The 20,528-nt window shown below is 37.5% G+C and overlaps 1 protein-coding gene across 1 annotated transcript; it reads left to right on the top strand.

The window, feature by feature from the left end:
• The first annotated feature begins 13,112 nt into the window (after positions 1-13,112).
• On the top strand, positions 13,113-19,958 carry LOC144650918 (secreted frizzled-related protein 3-like). The gene is made up of 4 exons (XM_078510720.1): positions 13,113-14,493; positions 17,757-17,825; positions 18,536-18,889; positions 19,676-19,958. The coding sequence occupies exons 1-4, from the start codon at positions 14,055-14,057 to the stop codon at positions 19,705-19,707; spliced, it is 894 nt and encodes a 297-aa protein (XP_078366846.1). The 5' UTR covers positions 13,113-14,054; the 3' UTR covers positions 19,708-19,958.
• The last annotated feature ends 570 nt before the right edge of the window (positions 19,959-20,528 follow it).

Raw genomic sequence — 20,528 nt, 5'->3', positions numbered from 1 at the left:
ATTTGTTCTACTTGGCCTTATGTTACTTTTAGATGTTGAACTGCAGACGGCTCCGCTGTACAAAGGTTTAATAGTTGCATTGTGGAAGAGTATGCGCTCGTTTAGAGCAAGATATTGTTTGATTGACCTAAGAACACTTAAACGTTTACAGGTCTTTACTCCTTTCTACAAAGGTGCGTATAACTGATTTTCTTGCAATTCCGCTGAAGGGAAATAAGACATGAAAATCAGCAACAATAACCTCAACCTCTCTCAACCATGACCACTCGGGGGGTTTCCCGATTTCCTAGAAATACCGGATGCTGACTCACGGCTGTTGTATACCTTATTATAGGAATATAACGAGGCATTTTAACAACGTGAACAAAATTGACGCGTAATAAAATTAACGCAAATTTAAGAAAAGTTCTGGTTAAATGCTTATAGTTAACGTGTTTATATTAATTAACATCAATAAAATCAACGCGAATTTTTGAAATTCGCGAAAAGGATCGATAGTGAATTGCATTTGGAATTATAAAATACGTTTATAATTTACCAGCAAATTCAGTTCGTGGACCAGTTCTTCCCTGTTCACTGCCGATACTTCGAAAACTTTTTCCAGAAGCCGGAAAGTCTACGAAGAAAAATCCGAGAGCTGATGATGTTACTCACCGTAGCACAACTAAAGTGAAGCATGCAGTTTGAAGGAAGGTAACAGTTAATTACAATGATTTTTTCCGTCGTTTTGATCTTCGGGAAACATCTACATCTACATTTTAATATGTCGAAACGGATACTTGCTTAAATGTATTTTGAAGAGCAACTACAGGGGCCGGTACCAGCGCGAAATACGTAAAGCGCTTGCAAGTGAGGGAAGCGTGGACGGTGAACTCTGTTTGCGCGGTTCTAACGGAAGCGCAACTCACATTTACAAGGGCCGCGTACTTTAGGTCTTCCCTGACGACCACTGAGATCAGCATCTCCATGGACTCCGCAAATCGCTGACCAGCTACTTGCTGAACAGATTCTTTATATTGTTGGTAGTTAAAGAAGCAGTCCAATGCTCCTCTGATCATTTGAACATTTCCCGCGACTGAATATGAAAGTCCCAGCAGTGCATCCTTGAGATAAGTCAACATTTGTTCTCTTACTTGAGCCTTGGCTGAGCGCGTGAAGTCGTATACGCGCTGTTTGTCGAAGAATCGTATCTCAGGCGTTTGGATGTAAGGATCGAGAAATTTAACTTGATCTGCTTGCAGAGCGCGTTCTAAACGATCTCGGTTGTAAGAGTAGTCAACATTGTTTTGAATTGAGGTCAAGACTGTGATTACCATGCTTCTAGTAGACTTTCAATGAAGAGCTTCGTCTTTCTGTTCGATTCTGTTGTAGCCTTAAGCTCTCTTCGCTCGCTTAATTAACTCGTGAGGTCCACTTGTGGCAAGTCTATGCTTTTAGCATGATCTATACGATGAGTGGAGTTCGTCTAAATATAAAGCCAATGACTAACCACTAAAAGTGTTTGTCTTCTTTCGTTTTTCGAATTTGTTTACAACACATGGGTAACCACAGGGCGCCCATACAAGCGGCGTGACTGTTCGTATGTTCGAAACATAAAGAAATGTATGGGTATACTTCATCTGCAACTTTCTGTTATCTTTCCATATATTTATGAAGTTATTTTTCTGTACATTCAAATATTTTTGAAGTGTTACTAACTATGGTTACGGCAGCACTTCAGTTCTCATTAAAAACTTCTAGTTTATCTTTAGTTCATAAAGCTATTAAGTCGATACACGCTGCTTTTCCCTTAGTTGCCGAGAAAGAAAAATATATTACGGACATAACAGTTTTTCTTGGTTTTAGCTTGGAATGAACCCAGGAGAAGGCTCTATAAAAAGCTTTTGGTATTTCTTTGTTAAGGTTTATATTAGTCTTTCAGCCATTATCACTGAATTACCGTAAACACCCGCGGATAAGCCGCACCCGCAGATAAGCCGCACCCTGAGTTTAAGAACTCAAATGTTGGAAAAAAGTTTTTTGAAAGTACATCAAAGAAAATCCAAAGTCGAGTCAAAAATCCAAAGTTGAGTCTTTAGGAAGTCTTCTTCATCGAACGTAAACTCAATGAACATTGAAACAGAAAATATTCAGTCTTACCCACAATTTGAGCTCTTTAATATAATGAAAACCAACTTTAGACATATTATGGGTGATCTTCTGGCATTTGTTGACAGGTATTTCTTCTTTCAACGCAGTTTTTCCGTGGATTTTTGTGTCACAAAACAAGTCCACAAGAATTTGCGTTTGCCGAACGTTCGTAGCTTAGTAACCAGGCATTTGATCGGACGCGAAATGTGGGACTAGGGCGAGAACGTAAAGCAAAACAAGATGGCGATGGAATCGTTCGGGTTTCGTGGCTATCATATCGACAAATTTAAGAGATTTGGTAGCCATCTATTGGAGATAAACTCGTTGCATGTAGAGAGTTTCGTAATCAGTTCGACAAATTTTCCATCAAAGGTGCAAAAGGAGAAAGAAACAATTGGCCATCTTACTCGTGAATACTCGTGGTATTTTTCTCGCTCGGAAAGTATCAATTACTGTTAAAGTTAAATGCCATTGTCGACACTGCAAACAGTATAGGAGCTGTCAAACTTGCAAAAGCAATGACCGGTACTCTTGTAGTTTTATGTTATATTAATTTACATAATTTTCCATAAATTAGCATCAGTTCACGAAAATTTACGGCACCTTTTCCGAATGTTCCCGCAGATAAGCCGCACCCCCGCTATCGAGCGAAAATTTTTGGAAAAAAGGTGCGGCTTATCTGCGGGTTTTTACGGTATGTCAGGCAACAAGATAAATATTGTCAGTAGGAAAAGTTTAATCATTTTATGTTTTTATCGTCTTTCAACGCGGAACTATTTTGTTATCCGTTGCCAATATTTCAAATGACAGACGCGGTTTCTTTTCATCGCTAGTTTATAATTTTTTGCCGAATCTTCGAACTTCGACAATTTCTTTACAGTCACGGTTGCTCCACTGGTTGCCTTGGAGATTTGAAACAAAGCTGCGAGCTTACAATGGAAAGAATTTTCTACCCAAACTAACCTTTACGAACACAAATAATATCAATATGGTTTCGTGACCTCAAAAGACTTCGTAATCGATACAATTCTCAAAGTGTTTCCAATATACCACTGCTTTCGGAACTACAAACACTTTTAAAATGAATGTGTCCTCCAATTTTGCAAACGGTTTACCTTTTAGCGGCGTTTTCCAAACGAAGGCGTTTTTGATTTATGACCGGCTTCGATGGTCGCCTTGTTGACGGTAGACATAACCGCATAGAAAACTATATACGATGTACCTGGCTTGAATAGCTATTGTAGACTGGATGTCGTGTTTTGACAAAACTAATGACGCCCAATTAATACGAGATGAAATAAAATTAATAACGGCGTATTTTAATTACCACTTACAGAGATTTTATCAAACAGTGTCACATAAATTACACCTATATTCGATAAGTGATTCGAACTGATTTTAGCCTTGTTTCCGGCTTCCTAAACCTTTAACTTTTAAGGTATGTTTTCCAGTGTTACTATCTGAGTCGAATAATGGTTTTTTTAAGCCAAAGGCGGAGTATTGATCAGTCAAAGTGACATAAAATAACAAAACTAAAAAAATCTCTCCAAAAAACAAAATTCAATATAATAACAATCAGCACGACTGAGTGCCGAAATGAAACAATATGACCACACCTTTAAGGTAGTACTTAAGCTATTTTAGCGATTCTGTCACTACGCGTCCGAATTAGTCTTAACGATAATGGCATTTGAAACGGTAGGAACGCAATAAAAAATTTAGCTTAGAATGTGGACATCACGCCATTTTTCAATCCTAGATGAAAAACTAGTGTAAATTTACGTCGATCCGACTAAGGGAAGACGCCTAAAGGGATGATTGTAGATATGTAGATTGTAGTGGTCCCCCAAAACCGAACCAAAACACCTCAAAAGAGTTGCATTTTACTAGTCATACAAAACTGGCTGTATAGTTCTCAGAATAGTTCTTAGAGCATGAAGTACCGATCTAGCGTTTTATGAAAATGTGCGTTTATATGACCGTTGTTTACACTGAGTCACCGTTAGAAACTAGCTCAATATTATATTACTAAAATGTACGTGATGGTGTTTGCGATGAACTGCTTTAAAAAGATATTTAACAACTAGCTGAAGCGGCGTTTGGCAAAAAAAGACATCTCAAATTAAAGCCAGGACCCAAGTTCAGAGCCCTTATTGCCTTATTTAGAACCATTATATTAGGCAGAGAAATAACTGAGCTTTTAGTCGCGAATATTCAATTAGCCTGTATTAAAAGAGCCGACGTATAACTATAATATAGGTACCGTTTATTTTTATGACGGGGGAGGGGAGGTTGTTGATATTAACAAAATAATATAGCATAAGAATATATAGTAAGAAAAGTATGGACATTTAAGCAGACTGTGCAAGTACAAGCAAAACAAGAACGAACACACTCATCCTTGTTATTGTCCTAGCTTGCTAAATTCATATCCATGCTAAATTCCAAGACATAGCGATTAGTATACGAAAAAACAAAATTGTTTGTCCTTCTTGCCTTTTTAATCAATCTGGTTCATGGAAAAGCACTTTTCGAAAAGCTCCCTGAATGGTCCAAATTTTTCTGGCCACTAAGACCGCTCATACACAAGTAGATTCGCCGATTTGCTCTTTTCTAAACATTGCAAAAGAAAAAAAAAAGTTAAAAAAAGAATGTGCTTATATATATTGTCACACGCGTTTACCGACAATAAATGTATTTATTTATAAGCAATGGTGTACGTTTTCAAAAAGAGTCAATATTATAAGAAAATCTAGTTTGTTGTTATTGCTCTGTTTTTGCTCTGTTTCACGCTACCTCTGTATTATCTATCAGTACAACAAAGGTTGTAAAAAGCATCTGTTTTGACATGAAAATAGCAGCGCGGCACACCCCTTTTCAAAACTACAAAGCTATAACCCTATTTTCAGTATTTAGTTACTATTTAGCTATGAAAAAGAGTTGTTTTGACTGTGGCTTCGTAAGTTTATATCTGTTCATCTTGTGGTTTTGCTATTAATTCTTTTAACCTTGTTTATATTCTTGCCTCAGTATTATTCAACAAATTTGCATGATGCCCATTAAGGTCGAACGTCATTGACATAAAAACCGAAATAGCTACAAGATTCGTCTAGTCTTGCAAAGCGCTGCATAACCACAGTTTGTTAGCTGAAATAATAAAAAAAAAAAAAAAAAAAAAAAAAAAAAAAAAAAAAAAAAAAAAAAAAAAAAAAAGATTTATTGTAAAAATTATAAGGGAATCTAATATACAAATAACTTAACCACGCTTTGTTAACAAGTTGCCGGTTCATGAAACAGTCATCCTGCTCAATCTTGTGTAATATCATCTGATTTAAGCCAACTCGGCCTACGGCTAAATATCAGGCGATATTCAGCGCGGTTTTTGAAGATAGTTGTTAAATATCTTTTTTGCTGAGTGCATGTGGGTTTTAAGTCTGAACCGCAGTTATCTATACCCGGCAATAACACTTTAATACGTATTTGCTCGTCTGCGCGCACGTTGTAATGTGGCTGTCTATTTTTAAGAGTCAAGCAGTACAGACAAAAAGAGACCATTTGTCTGAGAACGTTTTATTCGGGTTTCTTAAACGAGAACTAACCGCCTTCAAATTCCGTGTTCCCGCCTTTGGCGGAATCCATTGTCAAAATGAGTCCGGCTGTCGCTGTGTGAAACTTAATTTATGATTCCTATCTGTGATGTACCCCAACTTCCTCTATATCGGGAACGTTTTGCTTGTTCCTTCTTTATCGAGCCCTAGCCTCGTCTTCCTTGTAAAAATGTAGGGAACTCATTTTTCTTTAAATTACTTAAACCACTTTTTCATCAATATATTTCCCGACTCGTAAAAAACAACACCCTATTAAATAGAATTAGTTAATACAGAATGTTGCTAATATTTCACTTAAGTAAGGCCGACTAAAAAACACTCAAATGGATGGAAATTTCGTTTATCAAAGAAGAGAATAGGACAAAATAGCTTCGAGCTTAAATAAAAAGTTTAGCTAATCCATGTTGTTTTAGATAGTTTGTGTGACCATGACGCAGCACATAAGAAACTAAGGGTTCTGGGGGCGGTCTTTGGCGCGGGGAAGAGTTTTTTTTAACAATGTTAACGAACCTCAGAAATGTCCCGTTTTATACATGTGCAAGGGGTCAGTTTTTTTGTAATATATGTAATGCAATTATTTTTATATGGTGTAATTTTTCTACGAGTAGGGAATTATATTGACCAGTTTGCCTGAAAACGTTTGATAAAAAGAAAAATACCTTAGTCCCACAGGACGAGGGGCTCGACGAAGTGGGAACAAGACCCTGACGAGATAGATATTTCAGTCTGATATGAAACGAGTCAATATACATCAAAGAGCTAGAGAAGTCATAAGTTTATTTTCACATGACAGTGACAGCTGGATTCAATCGATGCCTCCAAAAGTGAGAACAAGGAATCTGAGGGCGTCTGCGGCAAGTTCTTGTTTTATAAAATGTTCTCAGACAACTTGTCTCTTGTCAGTACCAGTTCCTGAGTCGTAAAAACAAACCGCCATAACAACATGTAGGCAGACGAGCAAATACGTAATCTGTGTGTTAGTGCCGGGTATAGGTGACTGTGGTTTTGGCTCACACCCACCTACACTTGACAAAAAGGATATTGAACAAGGGTAGAACATTAAAGCAAAACCACAAGATGAACAGATATAAACTTACGAAGCCACAGTCAAAACAACTGCCTCTGAGCCTCAATCGAATGCGGGATACTTTAAATTTTTGAGTGGGGTGTGACGAACGTTTTTAAAAGTCTTGCCTCATTCAGCTAGCATGGGGTCTGTAAACTTGCTAAAAAAGAACAAGAACAATATTTTCCCAATGCGGACCGAACAAACTATTATCGTATTGGCGGGTTTAAATTTTTTTTTACTTTACTTATCAGTTGTCGGCATGCAATCGCGTGCGACAATGTTCATTAAACGACTTTTTTCCTGTTGCAATGTTTCGAAAAATCAAATCGGTTAAACTCTTTTTGAGCGGTCCTAGTATTGTACGATTTGGACTGCTCAGGGTCTTATCCAGATAGAATGCTTCTTCATGGACCACTTTGATTAAATTATAGAAAGGAACAAACCATTTTTTATTTGTACTTAATATGCTTTTTCCGTTTTGATTTTTGGCGAGGACAACAGAACAAAAATAAGAGTGTTCGTTTTTTTTATGTTTATGCTTGCACAGTACAAAAGAGTATCAGATGTGGACGGTGGAATGTTTCAGATCTCACAAATGAGCAATTCAAATAAATAAGGCAAGCAACAAATCAAAAACATTGTCCGTCGTAAAGACATTCCAGTATCGTGTTGGTCATTTCAATCATTGCGTGTCCTCAGTTTAACTTATGAACTAATGTTTACAGGGACACTAACTTATCCGAACTTTGGACGCCCTGTGTGTCTTATAGGCTGTATATATAGTGGAGCTGATCAGTAGCAGAACCGCATCCCGGCACGAATCACTGTTACAATGTTCCTACAAGCATATTACTGAGATACCTGAGTACTAACTTACTGCAGGGAACTTTGAAATAAGGAACAAGCGTGTGTACGAGAGATTAATGATGTTATACGGCATACGACAAATTCGAGCTTGCCTATCATTTTGTTACCCTTTTTTTTCGAATTCGAAAATCAATCCCTAGGGAAAAATATTCCACATTCACAAAAACACAAAACTACTCATTTCGTGTTCGAAGGCCAAACGGCAGACGACAGAAGTTGAATTTTTGCCGTTCGCGGGAAAATGAAACGTCATGCTTTATCTCTCTATAACCAAAGAACTTCGTGTCCCCGACCATTTCCAAAGACGTTGTCTGGGCTTTATGAAAAAAAGAAAGAACAGGATATGAAGAACATCGGATGTAACGAACCATATTTTCGGAACCGCCGCGCGAGTTCGTTAAACCAAGTTTCTGACAAGTTGGTGTTGTAACCGTAATATGCCTGGGGGCACGCCTTTCCGTACAACACCAAACTTGCGTGCGACAGCTCATGTCTGCCGCCATGAAATGGTTTACGCTTATGGGAAAAAAATGAGGCGTAATTTCAATCAAAGCGACCGATGGAACTTTCTCGGTTATTACGATGAATCTTGATTTATGGAAAAATATGGCTTTAGTCGGTCTAACACGCTTCCGTCACTTTACCGACAGATTAACAACACAGACGAAAAATGGTCCTGTTTGACTCACTGTAATTTGAGTGGTATACTATTAAAAAGACGAAAGCTTTTCGCTAATATTACTCGTACAATTGTGAGTCTTTTCTTTGAAGTAGCCGTACTGGTTAAGATGTAAATGGCTTATAGAGCAGTTTTCAATTGAGTGTCGTAAAACCAAAACCAAAGTAATTACTCTGGCCAATCACAAAGGACACAGACAATCCAGTGAACCAATCAAAACTCGAAGCAAATACATGTAGCTGGCACAAAGCGCGGGAAAACGTGCGCGAGCAAGTCACGATTGGTTTTGGTTTTAGTTCTGATTGGCTGTAACTGAGAAAGTGGCGCGAGATTTTTGAGCCAATCACTCTAAGCCTAGTAATGCAAAACCAAAGCAAACGCAATTCACTTTCGACACTTATAAAAAAAAAAAAAAAAAAAAAAAAAAAAAAAAAAAAAAAAAAAAAAAAAAAAAAAAAAAAAAAAAAAAAAAAAAAAAAAAGCTTTATTGGAAAAGCTTCCACAGAGTGGCTCTTCGTCTTCCAAATAAACTATATTTCCTAGCGACAAAGCAGAGTACAGTAGATTACAGTACATAACTATTAAATTATTCTCTTTAAATACGACAAATACTTTTAAACTAACAACCCATTAATCACTTCATGAGAACTTACAAAGTGTGACTTCCTTTCGTCAACTAAACAGCAATATTCCGTAAAGGGAAATTTTTCGATACAGGTTTCCCAAAAAGTGAGCTTTATTTGTTTTACTCTTTATGTATGCATTAAACGTAGCCGAAAAAAAATTAAATTACTGTAACAGTCTGTCGAACCTTTTTCCGAATATTTTGTTATTAGAGAAACACTCCAGTTTCTAAGTGAAAAAGAATAGCTGTCTTCGTTTACAAAAGCTAGATTCCTATAGGTACATCTACGCTTTTGACTATCCTTCGTTTCTTTGATGATTTCATTGCAAACGTTGTAGGAAAAGGGTGATAAGCAGGGTTAAAATGTTATCAAGACAAGTTTAAATTCGTCTGTTTTGTTAAGAGTCTTGCAATTTTTCAGAACGCATTATAAGTTCGGCTGAGATGCCCGGAGATGGATAATATGTCTGTGAATTCAGTTCAGAATTCTCAATTCTGTTAATTAAAAGTTGTCTAGATTTTAATTCGCTTTATCGCCGGTATTAGTGGTATTAATCTTGAAGAATAACTCTTGTTCCAATTCGACCACCGTGACATATTTACATACATACATACATACATACTTTATTGACTTTCCCCCTAGAGGCTTTTCAAAGACAATTTCTGGCTACAGGGAACACTGTACCCTTATCATAGTACTGGTGTGGCATAAACTTTTTCAGATCATTTGACTTTGATCGACACTTATATCAGAACACCGAAATAGCTATCGACTCTAAAGAATTTACAGCAAATCAGTTGGACTTAATAGTATTCCTTAAACGAACTCAGGGCGATGGGCCATTTCCGGCTCCGCTGTCAAAAAACGCCTAATGCCAAAACATTATTTATAAGGATTCTCAAGTTTATCAGCTTAATAAACAGTTCACTATTAAAAGAAGAAAACAAGTAAAGAAAATTCTGCAGAAAAAAAAAATATTTCCGGCTCATACGAGACCTTGTAAAGGCTGATCATTAATTAAAATAAGTACATCCTTTCTTTTCTCTCCGAAACGTGAACAAGTTTTGCATTTGCTAGATTGTAAAGTAGCCAGTGGTCAATTATAAGATGAATATCTAGAAAAAAATGAACGTAGGCAAGGATTTTACTTCGCATATGGATACAAAAAATGTTCAGCTAGAGGTGTATGCGTGCTAATACGGGGCTTTCACTCCCAATGACTGACAGCATTAAAAACTTGAAAATCCAAATTTCATTTGTACAATATTGAAAAACAAACAAAAGCTTATGAAAGCATTGTTTAAGTGAAGGTTTTAACACTGTAGGATTTAAATAGGATTTGAATTAGGTAGGAAGGATTTTAAATAGGATTCCAACTAGGGAAATTAATTATCACACAGCAAGATTGGGCATTCACAGACTCCGGCAAACTTTGAACCTCAGGTTGTCGGGCTCTTAGGAGTGAATAGTTACGTAACAAGTTTAATTTCCGCAGGCCATGAGAAAAAGCATCGTGCAAGAGAAACTTTAAGGGAGAACGCAACGGAAAAATGGAAAACGTCAGCCTAGAGCATGTCATCGTTAAATCTATCGGAAGGTCAATCTGGATAAACTCGTGAAAAGCTTTCTATACTTGTCAATTGACTATTTTGTGTAAAATCAAAGATCTCGATAATGACAAGAATCCAGCGAATTGTTTTTCGAATAGTTTTGAATTTAAAGTGTAACTTTCCGCGGCGTAGGTGTTCGACAACTGACAAGTCGACAAAGTTGAGATGGTGCTTTTAGTATTTTAATCGAATTGAATAGAGAAATGTGTTATAAGCTATGTGTTATAAGTATTACTTTGGTGTTATAAGAAGTTATAATCAGGCTTTTCTGTCTGTTTGTCCACGTGCCTTCTAGTAGCTCCTAAAAGAGATTTAATAACATTCCTGCATTAAGCTTTTAGTATTAGAGAATAGTTTCGTGATAAAACTGAGTAGAAATCCGCTCTTCGCATGATGGCTGTCGGTCTATCGAGTTTCTGTAAACAATTATTTGTTTACAAGAATTTTAGAGTGAATTGCTTAACTATTTGAAAATTGTGTGCTATTCATCTTACACTCTTAATTGAATGCCTTATCGGCTAGTTTCTATAAAATCTATTTTGACCAAGCGTCAATTTTGACTTGCGCACGACAAGATTAGTGTAAAAATGTGTTAAAAGCTTTAAAGTCTCGCCAAATAGCTCTATAGATCTTTTAAAAACACACTTTTTTGAGAATCAGTGGTCTAAAAAACTCGGCAAAGTACAGAGACGAAGACCAGAATTGGCATTTAGGAAGGCGATGCCTGCCTTGCATTCTGGCGTGCACAGCATCTCCTCGGCGCCGTCTCGGCAATATGGCTGGTGTTAGATCTTCCATTATTTCATCTCCACCCTTCTGATTAGTTTGCGATTTATATTGAAAGGAATAATCCTTTTTCCTGTTGTGACAACCACACGACGTCTGAAGAACTGTTTACATATGTTGGCGCCCTAAGTCTTCATTATTTTGGGTTCAAGCTTTTAAATCCAAACAAAAGGTTCTTTCCTTCTTCTGATCTTTACGAACTTTCCAAGGTTATGTTTAGACAGTCTACTGGTTACTGTTCGTGCGCTGCATGCACGACTTGTCCATGTTTTTATTTTTCAGTAAACTGATTATATAAGTGTTACTGCATCCGTAGATTTTTCTAGTTATCGCGACAGACCGTCTGTATGTTTTGAAATACAAATATCTACATGGATGTATCTTTCTAGTCCAGAGCTTATTTACTGGAAATTGTGGTGTATAAATTAAAAGGGAAGGGAGTTGTCATTTGTGACCACTGACTGACTGTGCCGCTAGTTTAAATTTGTTTGACGGCATGTTCACGCCCTGTACTTTTACGGTCAAAACCGATCGGCAGTGCCAATTTAAAATCTTGAACAAGGACAAAGCCTCAAGCTGAGAAATTTGAATAATTCTGTCATTCATCTTTCTTGCTTCTATGCTTGTGAAGATTCCCTAAATCTTTTGACTTTTTTCTTTTAAACACTTTCGTATTAAACAAAAACGTTGTCGCAGAAGGGTCCGATTTAGGTGTTTTCTTACTAAAATAGCCATAGTAACAGGGAACGTTTTTCTAGGCTAATACAGGTTTCAAAAATACTCAAGGCTTATTCATCGATTCAGTCGTTATATGTATTGTTCATCAATTGCCATTTGTTCTCAAGCAAGCGACATAAAGTGTTTGTTTTTCTATAACGAAAGTGGTTCCTGAGATTTTCGAAGAGTCGCCCTTAGTTTTTCTAAGAGAACATTGCGATCTAATCAATACTTAAGGCTACAACATCTGTTCATTAGTTCAAAAATAGAAATTTCACCGGAAAGTGGGATTGACGAAGGCCTGCACTATTTTAAGATTTCTTACAATAGCATACTTCCTAATGGCATCAAAGGCTCTTGAAACTCTTAATCTATATAGCCCATATTCCATACAATACCAAAAATAACTGACCGGTTTTAAGGGAGACAACACTTATATCACGTGGAATGTCTGTGACCCTCTAGTTGTGATGTCAACGCGGCATTTGGCTGCGAACACGTACGTTCAAGTCTTAGATTAAATCTTAAAATTGCAATTAAAGGACAATTCGCTTGATGGAAAATGCTATTTTTTTGCAATATTCATCCACAGTCATTGCATGCAGGTATGCAATCGGTCACAGCAGAATTTACAGGTCAATTGCTTGTTAAATGTCTTAGAACGAATCCTTTCACAAATAGCTACTGTAAGTGTTTATTCTGGAAAGTGGACAGTTTTGTTCTCTTCGAATGGGTCTGTTTCGTTCTTTCAAGACCCCCCAAATCACCTATGTTCTATTTTCAGCGTGCAATTTTTTTTCGTAATGAATGCTTGCAGACTCTCAAACCCTTAAAAGAAACAATTTGCAGACTAAATGGTGTTAAATAGCGTGCAAAAATGTCGTTTTCAATCAAGATTAATTGCCCGGTGACGTCATAAAGCCATTTATACGATTTAACAAACTTGAAGTTAATAAAGATATCTAAATAGGTAGATTATATTATTTATTCCTTTATATAATTTAGGAATGCTTCGCATTTTAGGAAGCAAAACCGGAAATCTCACGCCAGCTTTAGGAAGAGTATAAAAGTGTTATTTTTGCTGTCCCATTTCGAAAATCTGTTCGGTATATCCGGAAAGCAAGAAAAAGGAGCCCCACTCATTTCCCGCCATCAAGAAATTGTGGAACGAGGAACGAAGGATCCCTTGGCGTTCCCGCCAATTTAAATGATATATTTAATCATTGGATGAATTGATATCTGGACCCTTTGAACATTTCCGAATACCTTCACTGCTCGAAGAGTTGAAGAAAGCGACCTTTCCTGTTCTACTTGAGATTTCTATCTCAAAAGTGGCCGGACGCATCTCCGGAAAGGCTACGTTGTTGAACATCTCTGCCTCGTTTACATTGCCATCGATCTGTACTTGCCATTTTCGGTGGCGGCTTCGTAAAGAGTCGATTACAAACGTTTCATAATCGCCCGGCACTCGTGCATTGGCAAGGTCAAATACATCAAATATAACTGAATTTGTACTCTAATAACTTTGCACTTCAAACGAAGCGAACCAAGAAGCTTTTATCAAAGGTTAACGCCGTCAATTCACATTAGCGGATCACGAAATCGCGTTCGTCCAAGCAAGCCCATCATTACGGAGTTTGACCCGCTTATTTATAAACGTCAGGACGTGTAAAAATGCCGGCAATCAGTGTATGCGGATCAAACAATACGCACGATTAATTGCCTTGTCCATTAGACAGTTTTAAAAAGCCCATCTGCGCTCATCTCGGCGGCCTTCCTAAATCTCGCCAATAATAAACAATACTTTACGTTTCCCCTATATAAGGAGTGGCGCTCGCTCGGACAATATAGCTCAAGCCCTTTATTTAAAGAGCACGTACTCTCGTTGAGTTTAGTTTGTGAGATCAAGGCCAGTACGAAGAACAAGCAACATAACAATTGTTCTCATTTTTATCAATCAGCATGTATGTTTTGGCAACTTTGGTCGTGTTCTGCCTCGGTTGCGTCGCAAGCACAATTGCAGGCCCAACATGTGAGCCGATCAAGATCCCACTGTGTGAAAAACACTTGCCGTACAACATGACAATGTTTCCAAATGCGTTGGAACAACTCTCACAGCATCATGCACGACAAAAGATCGAGCTGTTCCGTGCCATCGTCGCCATAAACTGCTCTAAAGAGGCAGGCTTCTTTCTGTGCTCGTATCATCTGCCAATCTGCGCACCCGAGTTCAAATCCAAGCCAATCCGTCCCTGCAGGTCAGTCTGCAAAAAAGTCATGGCGGATTGTTTGGCCACCATTAGAAGATACAAGCGAGAATGGCCTGAAGATGTTGTCTGTGAGGACCTACCCTCTTACGAAACTGATGTTTGTGTGACACCTTCTTCTTTTGTCAACTCTGGTAAGAAAAATATAGCCTCTATTTTTGTCTGTTTTTTTATTCGCAATTTGTTGCAATTTGTTTGCAAGGGTTTCATCAGTTCCAATAAAGCGTTTGTACAAGAGCAGATAAGACATTTTCATAACATCACGTTCTCTTTGGATTTGCGGTAGCTTATGAATTTAACCAGCTTTAAATTCTTTTTCGTGTCTAGAACAACTTTAAACAATTTTTAAGCATTCTCTGCTTCAGAGCCGGTCTTGTTAAGCCAAAAAATTACTGTGTTATTACCTAATTTAAATTCTCTTTTGTCGCTAGCATTTTTAAGTACTTAAAGTGCATGCTAATTGTAACTTTTAACCTTTCATTTGGTTTAACGCAATCAAAAAACTGTCTTGGCGGTATGATTGATTATTAACTTCAATTTATCACAGGATTGGCAAGGTTTTCAAAGCTTGTATAAAACTTTGGATTAACGTCGCGTCACCGACTGACTATTTCGCCGTTTGTTTTTCTGCACCGCCAAGGGAAGTAATATCCCTTTAGCTGTCTCAAGTTTATTTTTTAACTCGATTTAACGGATAAATAAAAACCTCAATCAACTGGAATCATCATATGCATCTAATCCTGTGTAAAGAAACCAAACTTTCCAATTAAATGACAGGAAATTAAACTTTCCCTTTCCTTAATTTGACGAAAGTGCCAGTGAATCTTGCGGTCACGGAGCCATTGAAGTGGATTCAGTGCACTCGATGCGATAGAATCTGCTGGCTTATTTTTTAATCCTAGTTTGAAATGCTCATAAATTCATAAGTTGTTCATAAATTCCTTCTATGTTTGTTCTGAGGATTTGGACTACAGTAGTAAAGTATGTATACGCAGCGAATATTTTTCAGGCGAAAATATTTTTGTTTTCATTTGTCTGTATGCCATATAGATTGATATTTAGTGAGGTTGTTGTATGCTTATTTAAAGAATCAAAGTTTAATGCTACAGAGGAACCATGTTTTGTGCTTGAGAATCAAAACAATTTCTTTAAAAGTCCGCAGAAGGTTAAGGGCGTTCTGTAAATATATTTATACAGCGTCGGTTTGCCGGAAAATGGGGTTCTTTTATTCAAGGCTTTCGTTTCATAAGCTAGCCGAACAAGATGGCTGTTTGGATTGCTATGTGACAACAGTGGGATAAAGCAAGACGCCGGCAAAGTATCCTGTTTAGAATAATGTGCTGCATTTAAATTTAAAAGACCTTGGGCGGAAGTCACTTAGGGAAATTAAATCGGAATTTTGTAAATAATTAAAGCTAAGTTTAGTAACTTAGCAAAATTTGTTTACCTTTCGTATTACAAACCTAATATACATGCATGTAAAATCATTTTATCGGCGTTTTATCTTGTCCCTTTCAAGTTGCTCGACAGGTTGCACTGAAGGTGTGTCTTCCATTAAACCGCCGACATTGCGCCTTAAAGATTTTAAAACTGTCAAGAAATTGTACCAAAAAATGTAAAAGTGTTCACTGCAGATGGAAGCCAAAATGTACATCTTCTTTGACACGTCGAATGCTCACTTGATTTCTCAAAATCCGTGATATAGCGCTAGACTCTTGTGTACGAGGGTGATGACAAGAATTAAAGTTCTTTTAATTTACCTTTCAGCCCTTCCGTTACTAATCTACTGTAGATTAGATCGCGGTCTGCATGGATTCCACGAGTGTTTCGGCGAAGAAACGGAGTTTTCTTTAATTCGTTTTCCTCCTCCTAAATTGCATCTAATTTCCTCTGGCCAACATCCTTCTAAAAAATGCCACGGCGAAGTTTTGTCAGAACATTATTGATTTCCACCGACTCTTCGTGCTGAAGGCACGCACATATTAATGTACACCCTTAGGGAAGGCAACTGAATGTCTCCGCGAGGCATCAGAGGCAAGTGTCACTCACTTTTATTTCGCCGCCAGTTTTTGCCAGATTATTTCGGTCCCCTTTTGGTTTGCCTTTGATATGATATTGAAAACTTATTTGCTCAGTTGAAGAAAATAGAGCCACTTAGGGTAAAATTTAAAATATTGCTTTAAACCTATCGCTGTCGTTATTGGAATCCTATGTGTACATTCCGAACATTTTTGTGAAAATTTGTTTGTTCTCGTCACTAAACGAGCTTTTGTGACCAGCATTTGCAAGGAGTTCTTTGAAAAAGAAAATTGTAACTAGTTGGATCTAAGCAAAAGCCCACGAGAAAGTCCACGCAAAGTTGATTTGGCACGAAAAAAAGAAAAATGCCAAGTTGTTGGTCCCCTTCTCCTCATTTCTCGAGTAAACAATAACGTTTAATATTCATTCAGGCATTACTTCGCAAAGTTTGTCACGCGATTTAAACCACACCGTCTCAGCGTGTGTTTTTGTTTTTTACCATGTTTACCGATAGTTACCAGTTTCTAGCCACGCTCTAGAAGCATTTGAACTGGGCTTTAGTGTCGGTGTTAGCTAGCCCTGAGAAACACTCGCTCAACTATAGACCCTAACACAAATGAAATGCATTGAAATGGTCCCCGCATTGAGCACCGATTGCGTGTTAGAGATCAGGTCTCTGAAAATGATCGGGTAAATATATTTTTTTGATATGCTAATAGCAAGTTAATGCCCTGTCTAATATTTAACAATGTTCTTGAGATCAATCTAGTGGGCATTGGAGTATTTGCAGATATATTTGTTTGTGATTTTTGATAGCAAACTTCTCTCCCAAAATTGTCCTTTTGGTCGCCTTAAGGTACCTTTTATGGAATATAAACGAGGTGAATCTAGACTTAGATCAGCAATCACCGAACGTTTTTCAGGGTATAATAACCAAAACTAACAATAATTATTTTGCAGGTTAATGCCTAACACATTTGTTCCAACGACCTGCAAATTTGACGTAACGTCATACTTTTCCACAGGCCCTGCAATTTCATGTTGACAATCATAGCTTAAAAATCCATGTCTTCTTAAATCTGTCTGACACAGCTACAACGCTAAACTGACAGGCGTATCTCTGTGTAGCAACGTAGTTAACCAGAGACAATACACGAATCTCTGTAGAGCACCATCGTCATCAGTATTTGATTGTTTGGACCTTTCTCTCGGAGGTGACGGAAGAATGGTGCCAAAAAGATCATTTTTCTCACACTAGCACAAATTTTGGTGTGGTTTTATTGGGCAGTCAATTATAGAATCCCTTAACACACATTTTTACATATATAGATATATATTTACTGTTGATTTTTCAGAGTTTTACCATTTCTTTTTTCAGTATCATCATGCCAGTGTAACAAACCCCGCCTGAATTACCACTGGTATCAAAGAAATTCTTACAGTTTCGGTAAGTTTCTTTCAGGCTCTTAAAGATTGACTAATCAGTAGACACTTGCTATTGAACTATGTAGCTGTTCGCACTTCAGTAAACAGTTTAAAGGGATCATGGCCTCAGGACCCATCCGCTTGATCTACCACTGGCAAGCTGTAATTACTTTATTAAGAAAAAATGAAACTGAAGTTTTAACGAGATTCGAGTCCCGGCAGGACCTCCGCTAATAATGCTACAGCCTTCTTCCAACTTAGAGTTTTAGCTGGATATTAAAACGTTGAGGACAGAAATGATAGCAAGTTTCATTTATGCACAGACTATTTTTGCAAGTTGTTAAAGGTATTTCATAATTGTGAAGATCAATGTCATAGAGCGGTTTTCACTTGAGTGTCAAAAGTAAATTGCGTTTGCTTTGGTTTTGCATTACTACGCTTAGCGATTGGCTTAAAAATCTCGCGCCACTTTCTCAGCCAATTAGAGCTCAAACCAAAACCAATCCTGACTCGCTCGCGCGCATTTTCCCGCGCTTCGTGCCAGCTTCATGTATTTGCTTCCAGTTTTGATTGGTTCACTGGATTGTCTGTGTCCTTTGTGATTGGTCAGAGTAATTACTTTGGTTTTGGTTTTACGACATTCAATTGAAAACTGCTCTAATACAGAAGTATGGTTAGAAATTATGTTACCATTGCACCTTCATTTTAAACTTTTCTGTATTGTGTCTACAGTTCTTAAGGTGCACATCACATCATCTACAAAGAAAGGAAATCAACGAGTGCTAAAGGGAAGAGTACAACGCGTCCTGCAGAAAGGTTTAGTGGATTTAAAGAAGGGAGACACTGTACACCTACACAGCAATACCACGTGTGATTGTCCACAGGTTAACCAGCTGGACGCAGAATACTTGGTGGCAGGTCATGAGGACGTGGGTCAGAATAAACTTTATCTGCTTCCTAGGAATGGTGTGGTAGAACCCTGGGAACGAGCTTGGGTTGGCAAATTTAGAAAGTGGGAAAAACGACTAGCGGGAAAGCGTCTTGGAAGGAAACATAACAGAAAGAACAGAAAGCGCCGAAGGAAAGGTACCGTACATTTTTGTGTTATTATTGCTTTGTCAATTCTTATAAAGCGCATTTTTGTCAGCATGGCTGGCTAGCCAATCAAAGCACGACATACAAACATGCCAAACGAGATAAATGTCCTTGTACTTGACTGTCCTTAATCACGCTACGATTTTCAAAAGTTCAGTATCGATTAATCAGTAATCGAATTCCTTCCAAATCTTCAGGAATTCTAAAATAAACTGAGACGCACTGCCAAAGCTAAGCTGAGAGTAAAATTCGATTAACTAAGAGGATAAACATACCAACTCACAGTAAGCTCGATAAAACATGTGTCAACCTCGGAATCCTGTGTCAAATGACAATATAAAACTTTTCATCTTAAGCCACTTCTGAGACACGCGGCGAGGTTTTAACAAAGCAAAGGCTAAGACAAGATCAGACACTAAGCTTGAAGAAATGACGATAAGAACTAATCAGTCCCGGGACAAGATCAGACACTAATCCTGAAGAAATGACGATAGGGACAAGATCAGACACGGCACTTATGTCATTTGGTGCACATTAGTATATTCTGTAATGACGCATTATTGAGTGAGTCTAGATAACAGACCTTTTTCATTATCATTTTTTATCTTTTTAGATTTGTTATGTAATTTGTTTAGATGCAAGGCCCCTTTGGATACCAGCCTATGAGCTGCATGGGCTACCCTGCTTAAATAAAGTGTTACTTTTCTTTACTTTAAGATTTTGTTATCGTAGACCCTGATGAACTAATCCTTTTTCGTCTCTTTTATTTCCTGACAGTTCCCTTTTTCTCTCCTGATCGCGATCAGTAATGAAATATTATACCAACAAGCTTCTTCGTAGAATTAGAACTGCAGATCGAACACATGAATTCGGTCAAAAACTATTTTCGAGATACAGTCTCTACAGAATAATGGACTGAAAGAAGATTGGTTAAGAAAATATTCATCCTGGTTACTCCAAGATCGAGAAAGTGGAAGAGATGACTGCTGTGACAAAATGCAATACAGCCAAGAGAAATGGAACAATATTTTAGCACGTCCTCCATGTAGCAAAAAGAAAATCGACAGGACTACTCTGTCAAAACTTTAGAAGGCTAGTCATCTTCAGAATATAGACTTACTGTACCATTCCTGTATTATACAGTTATTACACAATGAAATTGTCCCATGTTCGCAACAGTACAACCTCATACAACTGACAAAGAGAAACATTAATCCGTTCTCCATTGTAACTTTCACAACCTTATCATAACTTCATTCCCATAGCCACTTCGATGGTTCCATCAATCGGCGTATGACTGCGTGGATCTTTAAATTTTGTAGATAATTCAATACAGAATATCGTCTATTATTAGAGTTAGATTTAGATTTATATCACCACAAGCATGTAAATTGGCAGCTGATCATTTATTTACATATATTTTAGGCAGACCCTCTTGTTCAAAGCTCTCAATAACATAATAATATATATAATATAGTTCCATTTACTAGGTATTTGCTAGAGCACATTAAAAATCATGATCAATACTAAAATACCGTATTTATTCGATTAAGCGCCCAACCTCAAATAAGCGCCCACCTCGAATAAGCGCCCACCATGAAGGTAAGAAAAGGTAATAAGCGCCCAGCCT

Source organism: Oculina patagonica, chromosome 4 (assembly GCF_052425735.1).
Source record: "Oculina patagonica isolate OP01 chromosome 4, crgOcupat, whole genome shotgun sequence".
NCBI classification, from domain to species: domain Eukaryota; kingdom Metazoa; phylum Cnidaria; class Anthozoa; order Scleractinia; family Oculinidae; genus Oculina; species Oculina patagonica.
The sequence above is the reverse complement of the archived record's forward strand: the minus strand, read 5'-3'. Positions and strand labels throughout refer to the sequence as shown.